Consider the following 24005-nt stretch of genomic DNA (forward strand, 5'->3'; position numbering starts at 1 on the left):
TGCATTTTTTCACAACTTCCTTGTAAGTTTCATTTAGTCTCGAATTCCGAACAGCAGTGATTCCAAACGTTTTTTTTTGTTGTGGAGGGCTTGCAATGTAGAGGTGATGATCATCTTGTGGAGAATTTGGGTGATTTTCTTGAAATCATTGTTCAAATATCGGATTGTTCTGAACTTAGGACAACATATTTTTTATTTCATATTTAAGATTATGTTTAAGCCTTTAACTGAATAAATGATCTGTCACTTTGTCGAAGACTCCATGACACTATCTCGAATGCCACTACCCTGAATGTCACTACTCAGATTGCCATAACCCCGAATGCATAACATTTTTGGATCAATTCTGAATAGAAGGTAAGGAGATAATTGTACGGTTCTTTATGCGCAGTAAACGATTTTGGCATGAACAATTTGTTTTTCAAATATTAGATTTTTTTCAAATATTAGAATTAAGAAGGAGCTTTGTGGTTTCAGCAAATAATTCTTGCATAATATATTTCGTTTGGCTTCATCTTCTAATTTTTGTGAGCTTCACATACAGATACAATACAATGCTCTGAATAGCAGCCTGCTTCGAAATGAAGGGTGGAAAAGATAACAATGATATGCGCAAAATTACGATGGAGTAAATTTTCCTAGATAGATAATCGTTCCGTGGTGACAACCTCGGAACACAGCGGCTTCTAATCCCCCTACATTAAAACCTTTTGATGTTTGAATCAAGACAATGAAGAAATCTCGCTTAACAATTCTAAAGGGCCAATGATCAAACTGTAAACAAATTGGGTTATGGTACTGTCATGTCTACCTATATCAAGTGATATTAATAAACTTTTGACTTGGTACTTTTTATCTGTTAGTACCTACGGTATTTATGAGCTATAAGTACTGGTTGCTGTAGGTGCAGAAGAGAGACTTCCCGAATTGTGAACTGATTAACATATTATTTTATTCTTTATTTACAGGATATAAAAGGTATCATTCGATAGCATCTCCCAGCAACCACAAATTATGCAAACATTGTCAACATAATCATAAAACTTACCGTCATAAACTCGACTTTCAAAACGGCCAATAACCGCTTCTCTTCAAATCATTCATTGGCCCCCTGCTCAAAACGACCAATGATCGGTTCTCTCTCCATCAAGAGGGCCTACAATCGGAAAATTTCGCAAACTGTCTTTGGCCTTAGCCCAAATATTGAGAGGCCAATGACTCTCTCTTGCTTATTCATTGAAAACCAAAAGTGCCAAGCACGCTAATAAAATTCAATTTGGCCAATAAAAGAGGCCCATGGAGAAAATCGAAAATGGGCCAAGCATTCAAAATCATAATTTTTTCTCATTTTTGGGAGTTTTCATAATAAAATCGATTATTAATGTGTAGTAATAGTAAATCGTCATTCAACGAGCAAAAAATCACATTGATTGATTTGAATACTGAGAAAAAGGAATTGAAAATGTGGTGAACAATATTCGAACCAAATTTTCTCATAATCAACGATCTGATGATTGGTCCTTTTGAATTGTTATGCGAGAAATGATGATAGTAGTAAAGTGGTGAGCAGTTTCATAAAAAACGTGACTTTTTTAAAAGATAAAAGTAGTGAAAATTTCAGAATAAAATTATAGCAGCACTAAGGGTCTATTTATAATTGGACATTTGACAAAATTGACAACGCAGTTTAATCCCAAGCGGACAGAAATGAGAACGTATGTTTCTTCATTTTGTCAATTATGATACCCGGTCGTTTTTGTTGATAAATCAGAAAAAGAACAGAACTACTGTTTCAGTTTTGACAAATGATAGATTTTTGCTAGAATCTTAACTTCAATTATAGTTGTAAATATATTCTGCTTTCAGAAAAAAAATATAGCTGCTCCGTATGAAAATATTTGTGATAAATGATAACTTGCAAGAACAGCCGATTTAAGAAAGAAGGGAAAATTTCTGATAAAATGCCTGCAGGTATGACGCGCATACTCACTTTAACAACGTAATTATATAGCAAAACTTTTGTTCATAAGAGAGAGAGAAATATTTTTAAAAAACTAAATTGAACATATTGAGGATAATGGTTTGATAATTTCCTTCTCTAGGTATAAGAGCACACATTTAAATCTGACCAATAGTCAAGAAAAGCTCTCAGTCACAGTGTGAAAGAGCTCACTGAACAAAGAAACAGGCTCTATTCCAGAAAGAAGAAGATGATAGTTGCCAACAAGAAAATTTGAAAGAATAGCTAAGATATAGAATAAGGTGAAATATACGATGAAAATTTTACCAGCGAATTTCACGCACCATTGATTACTAGTTTACATTATTACAGTATCATCAACAATTTTCGGCCGCAAAACAAGATATTGCAATATATTTCATACTATTCGGGGCAATGGATTCCGGGGTAGTGACCCTTTCGGGGTTTTCGTCTTCCAAAAACTACAGTTTGCCAAACTATCGTTGAAAATTTCAGCAAGCACTTTGTCAAGTATCCACCAACAGATAATCTTGAAAAATTTGCTGGGGGTCTCAAAACATCTAGATATCTACAGAAGTTCATGCAACAAATTCACCAGTAGTTTACCGATGATTTTTGAAGAAGTCTGTTTATTGTCTAATCAAGATCTAGCAAGGAAATTACTAAGAATATGAGAAAATAATCAATTATGTTTCATTACATCTAAGATAAACTGATTAATGTAAGGAAATGCCGCTAGGATTCCTTAAATCATGTTTTTATATAGAATCTGCTCTGAATCTTTCTAGGAACTTCACAAAAGTTTTTGGGAGAAATGTGGCAGAGATTCTGAAAAATATTCGTTCAGGATCTGTCCAAAAAGTCTCCGAAAAATGATTAACTATAATGTGGAGTGAGAGATGTTAGACGGTCGTGCATCTCCTGGTAAAATATAGTAGTTTAGGCAATGGTTTCTAATAATATTTAATCTTTAATATTTAATCATTAAATCAGGACGGATGGTAACCCTAGTCCCAAATACGAAATAATAGTAGGACTCAGAACCACTTCTAGTACATATCACATAATGATCCCTTTATACTACAGTCGGTACCCAAGTTGACAGGTCGCTGTACACTTTATTTAGTTTATGGCTGTCCAACTCTAGGTCATTCACTTTTCCTAACAATTATCCGTGAACCGAACTCACTGTTCAGAATTTGAATATTTCTGTCTAGACTCTAGCTCTAGAGCGCTGTCTAGATACAAACTCACCTCAGAACCAAAACATTACCGAACCCCAAAACAAGGTCAATTGCGCTATTTACTGCTTGGCTCATCTCCCCTCTTTAACGCCAACGTATTCCGTGAGATGGTGATCAACACCTCATCACCACCACCCCATCAAATTATCAGTGAGTGCTGCGCTATCAGCCACAACCGCAGCGCCCCCACTGGAATGCACCGTACAGCGAACGGTTGATTCCTGGCTTCCGTTATTAAATGTTATAATAAATAATCGACCCACTCTGTGATTATTCTCTTCTACGCTGAGAAACACGATTCGCTTGGCAGACTTCGTGTTCTCGCCACTCTGCTCGATCCACCCGGCTACCACCCACGCAAATCTTAACGCACATGCATAAACGAAGTTACACATAAATTGTTATGATTCGCACTAAATCGAGCACTTCTAGACCTGAGATTCTAGACCAACACATTAGGTGTGTAATTTCGAAACATTCTAAAAAAACATCTTTGCTGATTTATAGAATGCCGTGTAAAATGTACAGCGACCGTTCATGCTTGGGTAACGAGTGTAGTACTAGAAGTGGTACCCATTCAGAGCCCGACCAAAGACACATTAAAGACCTCCATGTCCCTTGCAGTTGCCCAAAGTTTAACGGCTCATAAAGTAATCTAGAATGTCGTGAAAAGTGTACTGCAAACTTGGGTACCTTTTGCACTACCGAGGAACCAAATGCAGTACTAGAATTGGTACCCAATCTGAGCCCGAGTGGGACGGACCTGGCCCGACTACTATGTCTTTATTACGTCTCTGGTGTTGGTCCAGAAGAGACCAATTTTGTGTATTATTTTGTTTTAGTGAGGCAGCTCATAATCGTTCCCCTCGGTCAGTTCGATAGACTATGTAGGTACTCACCAGATGACGCTGGGGGTTTCTCCTTCGGGTAGCAGTACCGGAACAAACCACGCGTCCGGGTGTAGTAGACGAGCCTGTTGTTGAACGATTCGGTGAGTGACGCTCCATCCGGATGTTTCGCTATAAATGTCTGCAAACCAGATGGAGAAAGAAGATGCGAATCATTAAAACATCGAACCATGATGAATGACAGAGGGGAAGAAATACATGAAACCGTGGTTTATCTCCGTTTTTAATTACTGCTTCTTTGTGTGGTGCGAAATCATAGCCAAAGCTGAACAAATTGAGTCACAGCAGAGAGCTGTTATCTGCGTTTTCTCTTCATCTGCACTTTACTCGTACTTCAACCGACAAAGCATGCTGTGCAGATTGGATTAGTTGGTAAGGTAGGCCATGCTTTGGAAGCATGTGTGGGGTGTCTACCGCTACTATGCTTTATGAAGTTGAACTGCTGTTTTTGCCAATCTTTCGAAATGTGCAGCCGCAACAGAGGAGCTTTTTGAGCTAAATTTCAAAGCGACAGAGAAAGTGAGCTTCGTTTTCATTTGACAATTATGTAGATAGAGAGACTAATCCTATTCTTGGTACTTTTGATTCACTTCGACAAGGATCGTACCGAAGTGCCTTTTGTTGCAAAGTTTCAGACATTTCGGCCGAAAAAAAACACTCTACATTAAATTGAGTCTTGGAAGTTCCTAAGTAGTTCTTTACCTTATAGCTTAGATATCCAAGCACGAGTAGCACAATCTTATCATGTAATTCTGCAACGTGACCAAAACAGCGGAAACAATTTTAAATTACGTTCCCATTCACAAATTTAGTACAACAAAAAGTGTATATCGTAAATACCCACAAAAATGCTATTTACCGGTGGGTAATGCTTTTCGTATTGATATAAAAACAAAAATAAAGATTACGTCACAAACTAGAGACATTGCATACCTCTAAGTATTTAAATATACTCAACTCTCCATAACTCGATATTGAAGGGACCATCGAAAACCATCAAACGTTGTTTTGCCAAGCAGTAGGCCGGTCGATTTCCACTAATGTTTTAACTCACAAACATGTCGCATCCCCTGTCAAATACACCAGTGAAAGAACTATGCGAACCCGTTGGCCCGTTCTTAAGCTATCTCGTGACATACAAACACCATTCAACTTTTATGTTTATAGAAGATAGATAGATCGACTACTAATTTATCAAAAACATGTTGACTGAAAATAAGTTTCGTTTTATATAATGTAATCGTTCGATTGAACTTCAAATTGAAATAATTCGTAATCCACAATCCACCGAAGAAATCATAGCCATGAAGATCATCCGTCGTATCATTATCTGCGTAACAAGCCACATCGGCTCGAACGCACATAACCTATAAATTGAAATCTTACATATTTGCATCAAAATATGTATACGAGTCGGTGTCCCCGATTCGAATGTGTTATAACCGCAGCCATAGCCGGGGGTGGTGCGTAATCAGGAAATGAATTCAATAATTTCGCGAATTTCGGCGCACCCGCGAGTGTTTGGTATGTTTGCGGCTTTCGTCGCCGGCAACGTTGTCGATGTGAAAGATGACGGAAACCGTGTGAGCATTACCCGGGTAGATGTGAATAACAAAATAATGATAAAATATCAACAAGTTTTGCGACCATGTCTAGTTTAACCAAAATTTTGCTTTTTATATTCAACATTCAATAACATATGGATAGCAAAATTTGTTATAGGAGGTATGTTGTCCTGATAACCGTAGTTTGTTATTACAATAGCAAAATAGAGTATTTTTTATTTTTTATTATTAACTCATTGGCACTTCTCCTCTACCCGGGACATTCGCACTTGTTGGAAGAGATAGTAAGTGAGTGAGGGTGGGTGGTCTCGCGCTCTTAAAGAGCACACATGCGCCACCGGTGGCTCGGTCATTGTACCTCAACACTATTAATTTCTGAAAGCTCGCTAGTGCAGTGCAGCGCGCAAGGGAGGCACTATGGGCGACCAGGTGGGCAGAAATTGAAATCAAAAATAACTCGTATGTAAATACTTCTATTGAGATATTCCTGGATTACAAAAGCAAGGTAGTATGCCATAATTAGAGTTTTTGAGAAAATAAAGAATAAAATGCAAATACAAGGTATTTTTTATAATAAAATATTGTGCTTCATTATAATATGTTATACACTGTTTGGGTGCTTAATCGCAGAGCCATCTTAAGAAGAATAAAAAAAAAAAGAAATAAAAATTCTTACTTAAGTGCGGGTAAATGTAAGGATTATATTCTTTTTTATCGAAATATAACTCATCCCATACTTTTTTGTCCCAAGTTGTCCCGGGATAAAATTTGTTTTTGATGACCGATTTAGATGTAAACTAAAGAATTGAGAACAATTAAGCTGCACATACAGTCGCCGCCAAAATAACTGCTAATTTCTGCGCAACAAAAAAAAAATCGTATGATAAACGTGAAAATGAGTGTACTTCATAGTAAACGTTATTTCCAAACAGTTGCAAAACATTTGACCCGCCCTTCTTCAAACAATCCATCCCATGGAAAGCTTGACAAGTAGTCCCGTTATATTCATGACATTGACCAGCTCTGGTCACAACAGTGGAATTTTACGGCCGTTTTGCTGTAAATTGTCGCAAAATATCTTTTGACGTGAAGGTCAGGAGTTATTTACCTAAGGACTCACAGCTCGATTTTGTTCAAAAACTGACCGAAATAAAAAGTTAGCTCCCTTACACATAAAGTCAGGCTTGATAGAAACTCATATGGAATGCAAAAATATAGGATTTTGATGTTTTTCTGAGGAGTAAAAACTGAACCTGAAATCTTCAACACAGATCCTCAAGCGATTCGATTAAGAGTGCACTTTCTCTCTTGTTGCTATGCTCTCCTTTACTCACGCTTCAAAAGAACTCTTGAGTGTCTCGCCCGAACAATACAGGCCTCGGAGAGTTGTGATGGCACTCTTGTTTGATGAAAAAAGAATCACAATTACTATATTGTGTTTTGTGCTGCATCTTCCACGTTCATTTCTTGTTGTCTCTCTGCTTAACATTTTTCGTTCCCTCGCAAAAAGAGGCAAAGGCAGCACACTGCTCTAGAATATGCCACTGAACTCTGATGATATTGAGGAGTATTGTCAAGCCTGCCTATAGTAGACCTAGTGTTCCTATAGTACCACTGCTAAGAAAAGTTAATTAAACAGAATAATGGAAGAATTAAGAACTTTTTTACAAACATCGGAATCTTTTGATCCATACTTCAAAGATAAAAAATATTAAAGTTTTGTGAAAACACGCTTTTGGTTTGCGTTATGCCTGCGCCGTGAAGCTAGTTCTACTATAGGAACAGAAATTAGAAATAATGCTACTATAGGTACATGTTTTCCTATTGTGACACAAGCGATATTAAATACAAAAATATAAGCTTTCGTAGTATTCATATTTTCTCTACGTAAAAATAACAGCGCTGGCTTTATTTTTCGATTTTATGTTGTTGTTGTTTTTTTTTTTGTGAAATAAAATTCAATATTTAATCTGTTGGACTATACCGTTGGAAAGAGATTGTTCATTTCTCGCGGGTTTCGCGTAAGTGTCCCTGTCTACAGGGACACTTACACCACCACCTTTTTGGCTCTTCATACAGCGGTATGTTGAATTCAGATCGTGTTGAATTCTGTCCTTACTGCCCTAGCAAGACTTATGCACGGATGGTTGCTAACTACATACATGCATGAGTGTTCTTCATAGTAAACATATGATCTTTGTGATATATAACAAAAATAAAAATCCTAATTACAGTCGACGCTTGTTATAACGACATCGCAAGGGACCGTCGTAATAGAGAATAAGTTTAACATTGAAATATTTTTCAAGGGACCGAAAAATGTCGCTATAGGGCACTGCACAAAAATCATTGCCTCTTTTTCACTCTTTAAAAAAATTTGTAAACAACAAGGCCAGTGAACGTCAAAATCCCATACAAAATCAAAACAGTGCAGAGGCCTATAGAGAGCTTTTGTCACTATAAAAGTTGTGGTTATAACGAGCTTTTACTGTTTCTGAGACGAGACTCGCGAAGACGAGTTTCTTTTTTTCTGTGATTGCTGAGTTTTTCTTATTCAGCTCTGTGTTTACATCCATCAATGGGCAAGCCGTTCAACCCCTCACATAAACGTCTCAGCATAAAAATAAAGCGTATGCATCCCAGTGAAGCATAAATAGCCTTCTGAGTGAAATTCCATGTCAGCAAACGTAGTAGACTAATTACTAGTCTTGTGTTTAGATTTATCAGAATCTTTGGAAAAACTGCTCAATGAGGTTTTTAATTTCAATTTAATTCAAATACAATACTGTTCGAGCGCGAACTATGTCGGTATCAAAGGCCTTTCTTCGCTGCCTTTAGCAGCCACCGAAAAGTTTTGAAGTTCGATAAAACACGTTAGAATACCTGACCGAGGGCTTGAGTCGCCACAAGCCACTTATGTTTCAGAATACCACAACTTCTTCAAGTGTAGGCCACTTAAGCTTGTTCGCCTTTTCACCAAGGTCGGACCGATGCACACAGCACAGAAAACAACTAAGTCCCTTGGTAACCGGGCACTTAGAAAAGTCGCATCGACCGGAATCACCACCGCACTACAGCAAAACGATTAAGTCCCTTGGTAACGAGGGACTTGTGATATTTTGCACTCAACCGAGTGAGAAACCAACGCAGATCGTCTTGTTTGACTTTCTATTTTCGACTGGTTCGAAAAACAATAGGTTCACTCAATATATGAGATTGCTACCTATTGTCCACAGATGGTGAACGGGGGCTATTGTGCGCATGAGCGCTCGTCTAATCTCTCTCACGTGTAGAGTATAATGGAGTAATGTGCTGATTGTAACAATTTTAGCAAAATAAAATTAAAATTAGACTTAAATAATTCACTGGTTAGAGCAAGTTCAATGAATGGATGAGTTCGGCTCCAACATTCCGGCCACCTTGGAACACGGAGGACGGGTTGGACGGGTTCAGTACATCGTATTGGTTTGTAGATGGACATCGGTACGGATGATGATCGCTGCGTTGTAGATCCTCGCCAAAAACCGGGAACAAAAGAGAAGACCAGGTAGATCGAACGACACAGTTTAGAGGTATTGGTACCACAATTACCTGTACTAAGCGCGGGTGCACTTCGAGCAAGTTCTCCCTTGCGGGTTGCTCTACCTGGAACGATTAGATAGTTGGATCCGGTGTTGGCAGTAGAGCGATCTTCGCTACCGCACGAACGATTTCCTTTCCCAATGCAGTCCGGAGAGTTACTACTCGGACGACACCATCCTTGCCCGGATGAAGCTTGACAATTCTTCCGAGCGGTCAACTGGCTGGACGATGTGGTCAACCTCGACGGTGACCGGTGCACAGTGGTCCAGGAATCAGTTTTACGCGGAAAGATGCATTTTGAGCTTTAGAATGAAACATTAGACAAAAACGGTCTTCTACAAAGTTGTTTGTATTAGTTAAGCCCTTTGTTTGGTTTTATTGAAAATTAGGGTGGACCACATTTTCATAGAAATTGTGTAACTAACTTTCTTATTTGTAGAAATTATATTATACATGCTTCAGCAAAGTTATAGACCCTTCAATTTCAAGCAACTTTGCCAAAAAAAGTTTTTTTGTATCTCTTAAATTGACCGATTTAGAGCTTTTTTCCAACGGTGACATAGGGTGGTCCGAACAAAACTGGTTTTCTGGCTCTAGAGTTTTCAATTCAAATTTCTCATCAAAGTAGTCTATGAAACACTTTTAGAGCTTTGAAAAATGCGTAATTTGGTGAGTGAAGAAACTCGCTATCTCCTTCCGTTTAGGAGTTATTGTTGTTTTTCTCTCAAAAACATGCCTACTTTGATTGTGAATATCTCTGATTGGGGCAAACATAAAAAATATCTTTTGACGGCATTCAAAAGACAATATAAAATTGTATATTATGTCAAAAAATTACAGATGTGTTATTTTTGTAACTCTAATAAAATGCCTTGAAAAACAAAGGATTTTAAGCAGAAAAACTTTAATAACTTTTGAACTAAAATAGATATCAACAATCTTTTTGCATGAAAATTTGCGTTTTGTTAAGCTCTAAAAGTCGCTCATAGACCGCTTTGACGAGAAATCTGAAATAAGAAAGATAGGGCTCTAAAACTGTTTTGAAGATTTTCATAGTATGTATTTCTTTATTATTTTGCATTTTGAGCATGAAAATGAAATTTTAGACAAAAATGATCTTCTACAAAATTGTTACTCAAAATGTAAGCTTTCATACTGTGTCAATTGAAACTAGGGTGGTCCACAATATCACACATATCATATAATCAACTTTTTTATTTGCAAAAATACTGGTATATGCTCTTTGGCAAAGCGGTAGAACTTGAAATTTTGATCAACTTTGCCAAAAAAAGTTTTTATGTAGCTCAAAATTTGACCAATCTAGAGCATTTTTTCCTAATCATCGCAGGGTTGTCCAACAAAAATAAGTTTTTCAACTCTAGTTTTTTAAATATTATTTTCTCGTCAATGTCGTCTATGAACGACTTTTAGAACTTGACAAAACGCAAATTTTCATGCAAAAAGATTGTTGATATCTATTTTAGTTCAAAAGTTATTGAAGTTTTTGTGATAAAAAATATTTGACTTTCAAGACGTTTTATTAGAGTTACAAAAATAACACATCTGTAATTTTTTGATATAATGTACAATTATGTTTTGTCTTTTGAACGCCGTCAAAAGATATTTTTTATATTTGCCCCAATCAGAGATATTCACAATCAAAGTAGGCATGTTTTTGAGAGAAAAACAACAATAACTCCTGAACGGAACGAGATAGCGAGTTTCTTCACTCACCAAACTACGCATTTTTCAAAGCTCTAAAAGTGTTTCATAGACTACTTTGATGAGAAATTTGAATTGAAAACTCTAGAGCCAGAAAACCAGTTTTGTTCGGACCACCCTATGTCACCGTACGAAAAAAGCTCTAAATCAGTCAATTTAAGAGATACAAAAAAACTTTTTTTGGCAAAGTTGCTTGAAATTGAATGGTCTACATTTTTGCTGAAGCATGTATAATATAATTTTTACAAATAAGAAAGTTAGTTACGCAATTTCAATGAAAATGTGGTCCACCCTAATTTTCAATAAAACCAAACAAAGGGCTTAACTAATACAAACAACTTTGTAGAAGACCGTTTTTGTCTAATGTTTCATTCTAAAGCTCAAAATGCATCTTTCCGCGTAAAACTGATTCCTGGACCATAGTGCGGTGGTTTGTAGCCCTTGGTAGCTTTTACCTGCAGTTGTTGCAGGTACTCAGGATACCAGCGAGCCCAGATGTTCTGCAGGTGTTTCTGAACCAGACGGTTGTCAGAAATCTCACGCAGATCAGATTCGGTTACCGCTTGAAGATTGGCTCAGACGAGAAAGTGTCCTGGAGTTAGGACCTCCATATCCGACGGTTTGCTCACCATCGGCGTTAGTGGACGGGAGTTCAGGCACATTTCGACTAGTCGGCTCAAGAGCCAAGAGAGTGACCATCGGTTCGTAGGCGATGTTGGTGTTACCGACGATTTTCAGGAGGTGCTTCTTCGCTGACTTGACTACGGCCTCCCACAGACCTCCGAAATATGGTGCTCGCGGTGGGATGAATCTCCACCGAATCTCATTCTCGGAAGCAAATATGGCAATGTTGAAAGACGGATTTTGAGAGATTTCTGCCGCCAAGAATCCAGTATTTCTGGCGCAGTGTAGCTAACAGGAGCTGAGGGCCTGCGTGCAGTAGCTTTAAGTGAAAGAAACTAGCCAGCAGAGTCGACAGCGGGTGTTTAGTAGAAAGCACGATAGGGTGCTTCACGAAGTCGGAGAGAGCGGCGTTTTGTAGCCGACACGAATAATGCCGTCTTGATCGATGAATGGCTTGAACCACTTCAAAGCGGACGATAAGCGATGAGTTCTCCGCTTGCGAGATCTGAATGCTCTTCAGCAAACGGCTGACGATGCGCTAGACGATACAGCTCCAGTTCAACGCTCTGCAATTCTCCAGTGGTGAGTGGAGTAATTGGCTGATCGCGGAAGGTGAGTTGGCTGTACTTGTCTGGATCCTTGGCACGTTCTTGGAAGGTCTCTTAACACGGAACCGAATACGGAGGAATCTGCGGTCCTCGGGAAAGTGGAGTATCTGCCGATACATTTTCTCCACGTCGGCGACAAGAGCAACACAGCGTAACGGCGGGACTGACTAACTGGCTGGTGCACTCACTGAGAGCGACTTTAATTGCGGCGGCTCCGAAATTCGTGTTGTTTTATTCACGTCCCATTTAAAACAGAGCTGAGGACGCAAACGACACTCGAGACTTGCTTGATCTTACCGTATTCACAGTCTGATGGCAAAAATAAGAATGAGGGAAGAAGCAGGGACCGGTCCGCTTTTATAGTGCGATGAGGAACCCAAAAATGTGCTTGAACGTGATTGGTTAGATAAGAAAGGGGTTAACATTTTACGATTCAATAGTTTGTTGGTAATAATCAATAATGTTCTCCATTTGAATCGACGCGTAGATAAATTTCCGATCATTGATGGATAAATATTGAAAATGTATCGATAAATGGCTGCGTTATTAGTGGTCAAAATCTGACCATTTTTCGTTATTTACATGCTCAAATGTTCATTTTTTTTATCGTACCCCCATATTTTACCGAAGGACGTTATTCAACGTCAAAAACAGCAAATGTGTACCACGAAACTTCATAAATACGACATAAGACGACAATTATTTCTGGCCGCCAGTCTATACAGAACTGCCCATAGTGCGAAGGGAAGACCCCACAAAGACGCGCTTGCAGCAGCGGAAACCGTAATTGAGTGAGAGTCGAATGGTCTATCTTCTGCCGTGCTTGCCGGTGTGTAACCCCGCGAGAAGGTGTGGACTCGGAGGCTTGCTGTCTGTTTACATTGCAGAAATTGCTCACTTTTCACTTTGTACCACAAAAGTGGTGGCTTAAACCAAAACATGCTCTGAGTCATACCTAGCTGGAGCGCTCAACCAACCCGTCGCATGGAGTCATGGCGGTAATAACCATAATAACGGTAATTTAACTGGGAATTTCGATGGCACTTCATTCTGCTGCATATCTTTGCGTTTTCACTTCGCTGCTGGTGACAGACGCGTTTACATACTTGAAAATCACGCAGAATGGAGCTTTCCAGATGGAGCACGGCAAGTTTCATTAGTATTTTCGCACGGGATACCGTTCTCCCTACCTTTATGCTATTCAAGTCAGTTGAAAGAAAAAAAAATTATGGAATTATACATATTTTTGGATCATGTCTTAACTGGGACAGACTGCGTCTAAGCGTTGTTTGAACATTGGATATTCTGTGTAACTCATTAGTAGTATAAGGGAGGGAGCTTCAGAATCATTTTCAAAATTTTATTTTGATTCCTCAGTTAATCCATATTGATACAGCATACAACGTGGCTGGCCTGAAAATTTGTTTGAAGATCAAAAGCTTGTTCTCAAGCCAAAGTTTCGATTTTCTGTTAAGAAGTGGGTGCAGACATTTTATATATTTGTAACATTTGGCTAGAATGTCCTCAATGTGATTTTTGAAGGTTTAATTTTCATCTAAATATTGTAAATTTTGCACCCTATCGGACGCGACGATTTGTAATCGTCGCCTGTAAAATCGTCGCCAAAAACGTCGCCACCTCCTTTGATTTATTTTTTGGCATTTGACGTTTCACCAATCTTGCCAACCCTTTGATTGGTTTGCTGGCGACGATTTTTTCAGTCTGTTCGAAAGTTGACGGCGCGTTTTTGTTGCGAATGAAACAGACAATACTTAATTTCATCTGACCAATTTATTGGAACTAATCTCATCGTGGCAATATGCCTATTTGAAGGTTTATGTGGGAACATTATTAGTTGAGTTTCGAAAGCAGTACGAGAAATCTCCAAGTATGAAGAAAAAACATCTAAACTTTTTTTGCAATCTAGTACAGATGACATGTGTCCAGGCGGAGAAGCCTGTGTCATCCGCAAAGATTTTTGACATCTCTGAGGTATCGCAGGTAAGTCTGATGTGAAAATTTTGCATCAAATTGGCCTCAAAATGCTGCCTTGAGGAAGACCAGCTCTTACAGGAAGTCTTTCAGACTTGGAGTTCTGATAATTAACCTGAAATGAACAATTTGACAGATAACTTTGGTTTATTTTAACGTTGTTTGTTGGAAAATGATAGTTTTTTTTTTTTTTAATTTTACAATCAAGCCTTCATGTCCAACACTGTCGAATGCTTTATCTATGTCTAGAAGAGCAAGACCAATAGAATAGCATTTAGATTTGTTGGAACAAATCAAATTTGTTACACGTAAAAGTTGATGAGTGGCCGAACGTCCATGTCGGAATCCGAACAAAAAGTTTACCGATAGAGGAAAGCAAGCTGATTGGACGATAGCTATAGGCTTCTGCAGGATTTTTTTCTGGTTTTAAAATAACGACTCATTTTTGACGAAATGTTGGAAACCTAGACCAACACAGCAACCTACACCCTGTTTCGAGCCCAACCAAACCAATTGCGACCATCATCACACCACCGCACCGGTCAGAGAAAGCTGCCCTGCAGCGTAGGTCTCGATGGGAAGGGAGAAGCTTGAAAATTCCATATGCTTACCATGCATCCGTATAGGATAGGACGACTGGCAGTTTGAAGTGAATACCTCTATGGCTGGAAACACTCCCTTTTCTGCACACTGGCTGTCGATCTCGATGGACCGAGGACTGGTTCATTGGCAATGGCGGCGGCTTCATACGAAAAGGAATGCCAAAGTAAATACACTCGCTGCAACGGGCAGCATTTGAAAGCTGACTTTCATTTATTGACCTCAAGTGTATGCACATATTTTCTATTGAACGGTTTGGCTGAGTGGATGAATTTGTGCCCATCTGTGCCGTTATAAGCATGTCAAGATCAATTACACTGCGGAACTCGTTTTTGTCTCAAGCACCAAAATTCCACTATTTACTTAACTTTTCAAAAATATCATAGCACGGCTTATTTTTTGAGATATTGGCTGTTGAAAATGCAATATTTTACTATTTCAGCCAACTTGCATAAAATTTTACCAACTTGTTTGCCAATTTATTTGCTTAACTTGCACAAAATTCAAATTTCTTGTGTAAAACAATACTTATCAACTAAGTCCATAACTTTGAATTCTTTTATTAGTATAATTTCAAACATTACATTCATTTCTAAAATTAAGGTTCTGTGGTAGACAACACTATCATCCTAATTTGGTAAACCATGATTTATAATAGCTTAATTTAGTTTTACCAAATGAGTAAAACTAAGCTGAGAAACAGTCTCTTTGTCAGTTGATACGTACCACCAGAAAGAAGAAGCACAGTGTCACAATCATGTGGTCAGAGTACTAAAGCTGAAAATTTTTAGAAACGTATTTGACATTCAATGCTGAAGGGGACAAGACTGCCATAAATGGGTTGGACTGCAGTAAAGAAATCACAAAAGCAGTAAATCAATCAGTTGCCACCCAAAGGTTTTCCAATCTAAAGTTACCAAGTGTACTAAACGGCCACATGGGTTTAGGTTTACGCTTACTTGTTGGCGGTATCGCTTCAGTCGGCACTAATTTGATCATAAATCTTGTGTGTTGCGTCCCCCAAAAGACAAGGTCGGACAACACCGGAGTGCATTTAAGCGGTGTAATCTTGACCAACAACAAGGATGAATTAATTCATGAAGCAGTGTGAAAACAACACCACATGCCATCTCAGTGACAATAATGTTTCAATCATGCTTAGCATTGAACTTGTTTTAATCATTGGCATGTTTTCATTGCTTTACACTCTAGACCATTGAAGAATGCTGAAAGAACGAAATTTCATTACTGTTGTTATTCCTGTACATTACGGTGAAGATTGGAATTTAAATCTCAAATTGTTAAAAGCACAAATCGGAAAACAACTACAAACATATAGGTTATTGTATTCTAAAACGCTATGAGCCATCCTAGATCTTTCTAGAAGTTCATAAGTAATATTTAGGTGATGTAATGGAAGATTGTTGATGCAGTGCATGCATATATTGAACGCCCGCAGTTGCTACTCCGTTATTGCAAGAACAGCTCTACTTACACAGGCGCTACTCAGGATCAGTAGCATCTTCAATGTGCAAGTACTGGTGCTCTCATTATTATATACTGCTTCGCGTTTAAAAATGGGTTAACCAACGAGCGAAGTTTGATTTTTGACCAACTTCGCCGCGTCGCAACTCGATTCTCAATAGTGCGCATAATGCACACGGTGAAGGGCATAGATGCGCACTATAGCGAAGCGACTCGCGACGCGGCGAAGTTGGTCAAAAATCGAAGTTCGCACGCTGGTTCACCCATTTTTAGTCGCAAAGCAGTATAACAAACAATAACTGCACCGGCTGCGTCCAAATGTAGATTAACTGGGCGATGGGAGGGAAGCCGAGGAGTCCTCTACACTTCTACAAGGAAACACTGGGAGTTTGAATATGGGAAAGGATTCGTTTTGGTAAACGATAAAAATAATTCAGTTACTACGCGAACCGGACACGATCATGATTACATTGCTCGCTTCATAGGAGCATGCAACAGATTCAACAGATCAAACTCTTCTCAGTAATTCGAGGGAATAAGCTGCATGAAACCTAAATAGCATTTGATGGGAATAATGTAATCTTGGTCATCTAAAAAGTTCCTGATATAGGGATTTTGAAATCTACTTAACTATTTGTTATATTTTTAAAAATTTCGAATTCAGTATATGCCTTAAAACTACGTGGACCTCCACGAACCTTCACAGGCTATTGTGAACGTTCATTGTAAGCGTTCAAAGCATTGTGGCCCTCTGCAGAAATTAACGAATCTCCACAGAGTTTTGCGAGCAGCCATCGCAGACCATTGCGAATTTTCAAAGATCTTCGTGCTATGTAAACTTTCGCGGTCTTTCGCAGATCTTTACGAGGACCATCGCAACGCTTAACAGATATTCGTGGACTACGAACCCTTACGGATTATCAATACAATATTTCTTTTATTCGTTATAATGAATCAGGATCTGTACAACATCAAATAACACTAAATAAATCGCTGGATTAACTTTTCAACTAACTTTAAAGAAGCTTAAACACCCGTACAACCAATTGCAATATTCAGTTAAGTTAAGTGAATCAATTATCAATTCTTGTTGCAGCAATTTTATTCCACAACATCAGTTTATCACCACTTGAACAGAATATGACAATGATCGATCAACACGTGCGCACCGATTTTCTGGGCTTCGCATTGCAATTTTCGAGAACTTTCTCTGTGTTGGTAAACATTGGCAAATTATCGAACAGCATTCATAAAACAAATTTGGTTTTGTGTTTAAAGTAACTGATTAATCGCGAGTTGAAAAGGTTGCAACAATGTTGCGTCCTGTAATTTTCATGACAATTTTGCTTTTGATTGTATCCCAATCCCCAAAAGTTGGGATAAACGGTTGTGAGCGAGCTTGCTTTGTTGTTTGTTTTTTGTCTCCTTTGATGACGATTTGATTCACTGGTTCAGTTATATAGCTTAGCTTAGCTTAGACTGACTACAAATATCAATGGTTGCTATTCCGTGATTGACCGAAGTCAGTGAAAATGCACAAATAATAAACTAGAAGATCGGCTGGGATTGGCCATAATCTGCTTCAGTGTGCATAATTCAGAGCCTCTATTTATACATGGTCAATAATGGCGCCGGCCACGTCCTTGCAGTCAGGTGGGATTGGGGGAAGGAATATTAGTGTGTAACCTTTGCTATTTGGAGACCGTGTTTGCCTCTGCATCTCCACAAAGGTTACTGGGAGGGATGTTTGTTAATGGGGAGGATCGTTGGGTCACAGGATTCACTTTGATAAGCGATTAGACCATGATAAATAATACTTGGTGAGATATAAACATGCTTATATGTAAATATAATATTTTCATTTGATATGAACAGTATCTATGTAGAGAAAAATTATGCCGACACTTGACGTGACGAACCTTTCAAAGTTTGTTGAATAAAGTGAACCTTTCGCAAGTGTACACTCGTAGTGTCGAACCATTCAAAGTTTTTTTAATTACAAAAATAAAAGTAAAAGGAAAAAGGTGTTTTGAAAATTAAAATTTAAACATAAATAATTAACGAATCAGAGTTTATGTCGACACTCACAGTGACGAACCTTTCATAGTTTGTTGAAAAATCATATTTACGTCTCACCGTTGTAACGATTAAAGGTGCAGTCATACATTTTCATAGATTAGAAATAGTAGCGTGAAACGAGCCCACCAATTGATCCGTCATCCTTGAGCAGCAACAATCCACTTTCAGCTTCACTCGTTTGCTCGGCTATATAAAAGCACTTAGAGAAAATAGGCGCGCGACCCGAGAGGGAAAACAACTGACGACTGCACGGGCTTTCTTGACGCACTGCCCAGGAGCAAGCATCAACGTCAAAAGATCAAAAAGAACTAATCGAACGCGGCACTTTTTGACTTTACTCTACCGATGCGCGACATGTTTGATCCTGCCCTCATTGCCGGCCCCCGCAGGAGCAAGCGTCAAGGTCGAAGGATCAAACACAACTCTTGATTCACTGGTTCAGTTATATAGAGGATAAAGGGTCTATGTAATAATCTACAACTATAAATAGGCCTCTGGTTAAGGCTAAGCTAAGGCTAAGGATTTTATAATCTATAACATTCATACAATTCAATAGTCACTCCATCTTCTAGAACAAAGGACTGAGATTCGATACCATTGAGCATAAGAAACAATCAATATACAATATACAATTGGAGGGACTAGAACATCCGTACAACTAATAGAGTCAACTCTCTGTAACTCGATATTGAAGGGACCAGTGGTTATATGCCCCATCTTCAAGAAGGGTAGCAAACTGGAATGTGAAAACTACATTGCGATCACTATCCTGAATGCCGCCTACAAAGTGCTATATCCCAGATTATCTTCGGTAGTCTATCACCAACAGAAAATGAGTTCGTGGGAAGTTATCAAGCTGGTTTCATCAACGCCCGCTCGATGACGGACCAAATCTTCACTGTACGGCAAATCCTCCAAAAATGTCGTGAATACCAAGTCCCAACTCCCAACGCATCACCTGTTCATCGATTTTAAAGCGGCTTATGATAGCATCGACCGTAAAGAGCTTATGATAGCATCGAGATCGACCGTAAAGAGTAACGATGGGCGGTGTGCAGAATAGCATGAATATTTCAGGTGAACATAGGGTTTCATTCTACTTCGTCGTAAGCGCTATTATTCGTCGTATGAAACTTAAAATGTTCCACTACGGCGGATATTCCAACTTACATGCAACATAGGTTCATTTTCCAAGTGTATTTTTGTGAAAGCTGTCATGGTTTGTACACTTGTACACCAAAAATGCAATGTATTTCGTTGAATAACTTCAGTTCAATTATCCACTTAGTACTTTTTTACCGAAATCGCATGGACGAACACGATTTGAGAGAAATGCTTAAAGATCGACACCAGTCACACCACTTTATGATACAAGTTTCTTCCCGCCCCCTGTGTGACTTATATCGCCGGGCACTTATTTTCGCTATGGAAAACCTTCGTACTTCTTCACTGAAGAATTTCATTCCAATCACACGCCGTAAAACTTCTATAATTCACGAAATTTTATGAAATTTCCTCACCGACCGCGTAAAATTTAGAATGTAAACAAAGTACTGAGAAAAAAAAAGCTTGTGCGCATCAATGTGTGCGCGATGCTCGACGTAAAAATACGGTTCCTTTGATTGTGTTGTTTTCGCTGCACTGTGAGCATATGCCATAATTGTACACGCTTAAAAAAGAGTTCTGGAAAAAGTGAACTGTCAAAAATACACCATGAACTACCATCATGTTTACGCATAAACATGATCTAGTTCACGGTATTTTAGCTTGTTGACGAGTTCACGTCTGCTGTTCATGGATACGAGAACGGATTTTTTTCTGTGTAAATGTACCATATACGAAACGCTAATAAAACCGGTGGTTTTCTATGGACAATTACGCGCCGTACAATTTATTTTAAATTTTCATACAAAAAGTTTTCTTCAAAAATTGTCTTACGTAATTAATGGACAGCCCCATGGAGTGTTCGAACGACGGCTACTGCTCAAGCGAGAGTTTATCGAGAGAGATACTGCGAGTGGATCAAACATCCCGAGCAGTGCTGTTAAGGCTAAGTAGCCCGTCATTCGTTTTGGCAATAATGATGACTTTTCAGCTTGCATTTCAAAGTGATAAAACTCAGCCTTGATAGTTTATATTGACTTAAAAAAGTATTACTGTACGCGCTAACACACAAAAAGTATGCTGATACTTTTTCAGCTGTGCCAGTGCAAAACCAACTGATTTTCTTTAATTCGAAATCGTGAGATGAATTACCAACATTCATTAACGACGCCTACAAATTTCAATGACGGCCTACTTCGCCTTAAATGCTAAAATTTTAGAAAAATTAAATTGCTTATAGCAACCTAGCATGCGAAACATCGCATCGGTATATACTGCCAACCGATAGTAATCCGGAAAAGGTCACCGGGAAGAACATCTTCCGATGACTTTTTCCAATGGGAAACGATGGTATTAGCAATATTAAATTGTCAAAGTCACGTGATATCCATGACATATAACAGTATACCACGGCTGTCAATTATCATGAATGGCTTGATGGCATGACGTTTATGTCAATTATAGAAAAACAGACTTCATCCAAAACAAATCTAGATTCGACGATGAAATTTGGCAAAAAATGCACTTTTAAGGATTGTGGAAAATAAACTATTCCGCAGTGGAGAATTTTATGAATGGTTGAAAAACTTAAGATTTGCATGCCTCTATCTAACATCATTCCTGATAAAGGATTTCCTCATTCAATATAAATGCTAGGAAAAGGAATAGATTCAAAATCCATTTCGTTGTTCATAGCGGATGCCATCGAAACATATTCAGTCAGCTTTCAAGGTTTTTTTTCGTTACAATGTAGTAGCAGCTCGGGATAATTTCATGATTTTGCTAGCATTACCATTTCTTCTACCAGATGAAAAAAAAAATGCTTCAAACCTTTCCTGCTTTAAATATGTTTCTGAGCTATCTACATCATCAGTGCATCAGTGGATCAGTTGGATATTAGCATTAGCATTAGCATTAAGCCATTCGCACAAATTCGTAAGTGGTACAGCCCTAGACAGTTGTATGAGGGTTGCCTCATTCCCATCCGTTATCAATGTTATAGATTTGGGACTAACCCTTGACTCTTAGACAAGATTGACGCATCCTCCAACAGTTGAGAGCTGTCGTGGCCACGTTCTTGCGAATGCTGAGGAATGGGAAGGAATGATTAATTTAACATCTCCTTAAGAAAGATGCAGGGAACTCTACGACCTCTCATAAGTGTTACGAGATATTTTGGAATGTTAATGGGATGGAAAAGGCTATAGGATACGTTCTGGCACATATGAATTATATTTGGGTATTGGTTCATATTGGAACAAACTCACCGAATTCTGCATTTGAAACCTCTTTGCAATTCAACGTTCAATCAACCGTCCCATTAAAAATGTCTGTGTTTTTCATATACAATCCAGACTTTTCCAGACAAATTTTCAAAATCTTTCAGATTTTTGAAAAATTGACTTGGCATCCTTGACTATACTGCCCATAAATGCATGTCAGTCCCATGTTTGCTGAATTTCCTATTCACTTGGGACAGTTATGCGTTTATAGACAGTACAGAACTGACTTGGTTACTTGGGATGTTCCATAAATTTAAACACTATCATTCCTCGTTTATCGCACGCGTTCGCTATACCCCTTTCAGTTGAGTAGAAAGCAGATACCTAATAGATTAGACTTTAGAAGTTGACTGATCCGTCCGTTCCGTTCCGGAATAAAATTGTACGGATTGTGTTCCGTACGAAACGAGTGTCCCAAATCACTGCCGCAGTAGCATGAAAAACAACGACACACATTCTATCGTCACTGAAGCACACGATCTCACCCAATTGCAGCCCCTGATACGACCCACACTGCCAACGTCACTGAGAGAGAGAGTTCCCACATCGAGTGTGAGTGCCAACAGTGAGTGTCCCACAATCAGCGTCACCGTCATCATGGCACTCATTGCATGGTTCATCCAGGAGTTCATCGTACAGTGGCAGTGACGGTAGCAGCACACGCATCACGACGCTTCCACGCGCTTCTAGAAGCTTCCGCGTGTTTCTAGATTGCGAGCGCGGTGCTATATATACGCGAGCCGTATGCGTAGCAGACTCAGTAGGGACGAATGACCTCCGGGTTAAAGTCCCTCTCAAACAAAAACAACGTAGCAGACTCAGTCTTGTTTCAACCCGCCGCGAATGTACATCGAAGTGAAGTGGTCCAAAAGTGAAAGTACAGTGAACAGTAGTGTAAATAGTGATCAGTAGTGTAGTGTAGTGGAATAAAGTGTTTTGACTAGCAGAATCAGTGGTGTCAATTCCCTTCATCCGAAAAATACAGTCCATTCCGACCCGACCGGAGTTGGCCACGGTTAACGCGCCAACAGATTGAAATCAAAAACTAATTTATACGGTAATCGACATTGGCGTAAATAGGGAGAGCAGGTTGATTATGAAATACTGCACAGCAATCTCAAAGAGTTCAAGATATGATTTCAAAATGAATATTGGATAAGGTCCTTAGGGAATCCTAGGCATATTTTTTTTTGTCAAATCCAAGACATTCCAACCAAGCTTTCCACAAAAGCTCAGGATTTTTACAAATAACCGAAACCCTATGTAGGATTTTGAATAATACTAGGGTGAATTCCAGCGAAACTCTGTGTATGATCCTGGGCATTATTCTCACAGGGTCAAATAAATTGTGGGATAGATTCTCCAAACCATGAAGAGCTCGAATATTACATGATTTTCAAAGAGACTTTCACAGTAAGCTTGGATGCTTAGCAGCAATTATCTGTTTTTCGAATTTTCCAAAAGTAGTTTGTTTCTTTCACTGATTTTTGTCCGATTTCATGAACTTCATTTACTTACTTTACATTTACTTTTTTTGTGCATTTAAAAATGAGGCCCGTCACACAAAATTGTTTCTGCGATTAGGCCCGTGGTTCAAAAAGGTTGACCAGGCCTGTTCTATGGAGTCCTTGGAGCATCAAGAACACAGGAACACATCAATACAATACTTCATCAACTTATATTAATGGTCGAGGGTATGTGTCATATAAAAAATCGAACAATTACTAATTACGTCAGTAGATTCAATGTATATATTCCAGGAAGTTGTTGGTTATACTAGAAGACCTGCAGTACTCAGGAGGTTACCAAAATTGCGATATCGACGTGGCATACGATAAGCTAACAACGTTTTAAGTGACCTTCTTCTTCTTCTTGGCATTAACATCCCCACTGGGAGAGTGGTTAGAGTCCGCGACTACAAAGCAAAGCCATGCAGAAGGTGTCTGGGTTCGATTCCCGGTCGGTCCAGGATCTTTTCGTAATGGAAATTTCCTTGACTTCCCTGGGCATAGAATATCATCGAACCTGCCACACGATATACTAATGTGAAAATGGCAACTTTGGCAAAGAAAGCTCTCAGGTAATAACTGTGGAAGTGCTCATAAGGAACACTAATCTGAGAAGCAGGCTCTGCCCCAGTGAGGACGTAATGCCAAAAAGAAGAAGAACCCTCCTTGACGAGGAAAATACGTCAAAATCTAAGGAGTTATATTCCAAGAAGTCTTTGAA

At 38.8% G+C, this 24005-nt stretch overlaps 1 protein-coding gene across 1 annotated transcript in view; it reads right to left on the bottom strand.

The window, feature by feature from the left end:
- Nucleotides 1-24005, bottom strand: part of LOC5574050 (transmembrane protein 235) — a 95959-nt gene that overhangs the window by 41526 nt on the left and 30428 nt on the right. The window contains exon 2 of the mRNA XM_001654978.2: nucleotides 4125-4254. Within this exon, the coding sequence (XP_001655028.1) occupies nucleotides 4125-4254 (130 nt within the window). The remainder of the gene's footprint in view (nucleotides 1-4124; nucleotides 4255-24005) is intronic.

The sequence above is a fragment of the Aedes aegypti genome, chromosome 1 (assembly GCF_002204515.2).
Source record: "Aedes aegypti strain LVP_AGWG chromosome 1, AaegL5.0 Primary Assembly, whole genome shotgun sequence".
Taxonomy (NCBI): domain Eukaryota; kingdom Metazoa; phylum Arthropoda; class Insecta; order Diptera; family Culicidae; genus Aedes; species Aedes aegypti.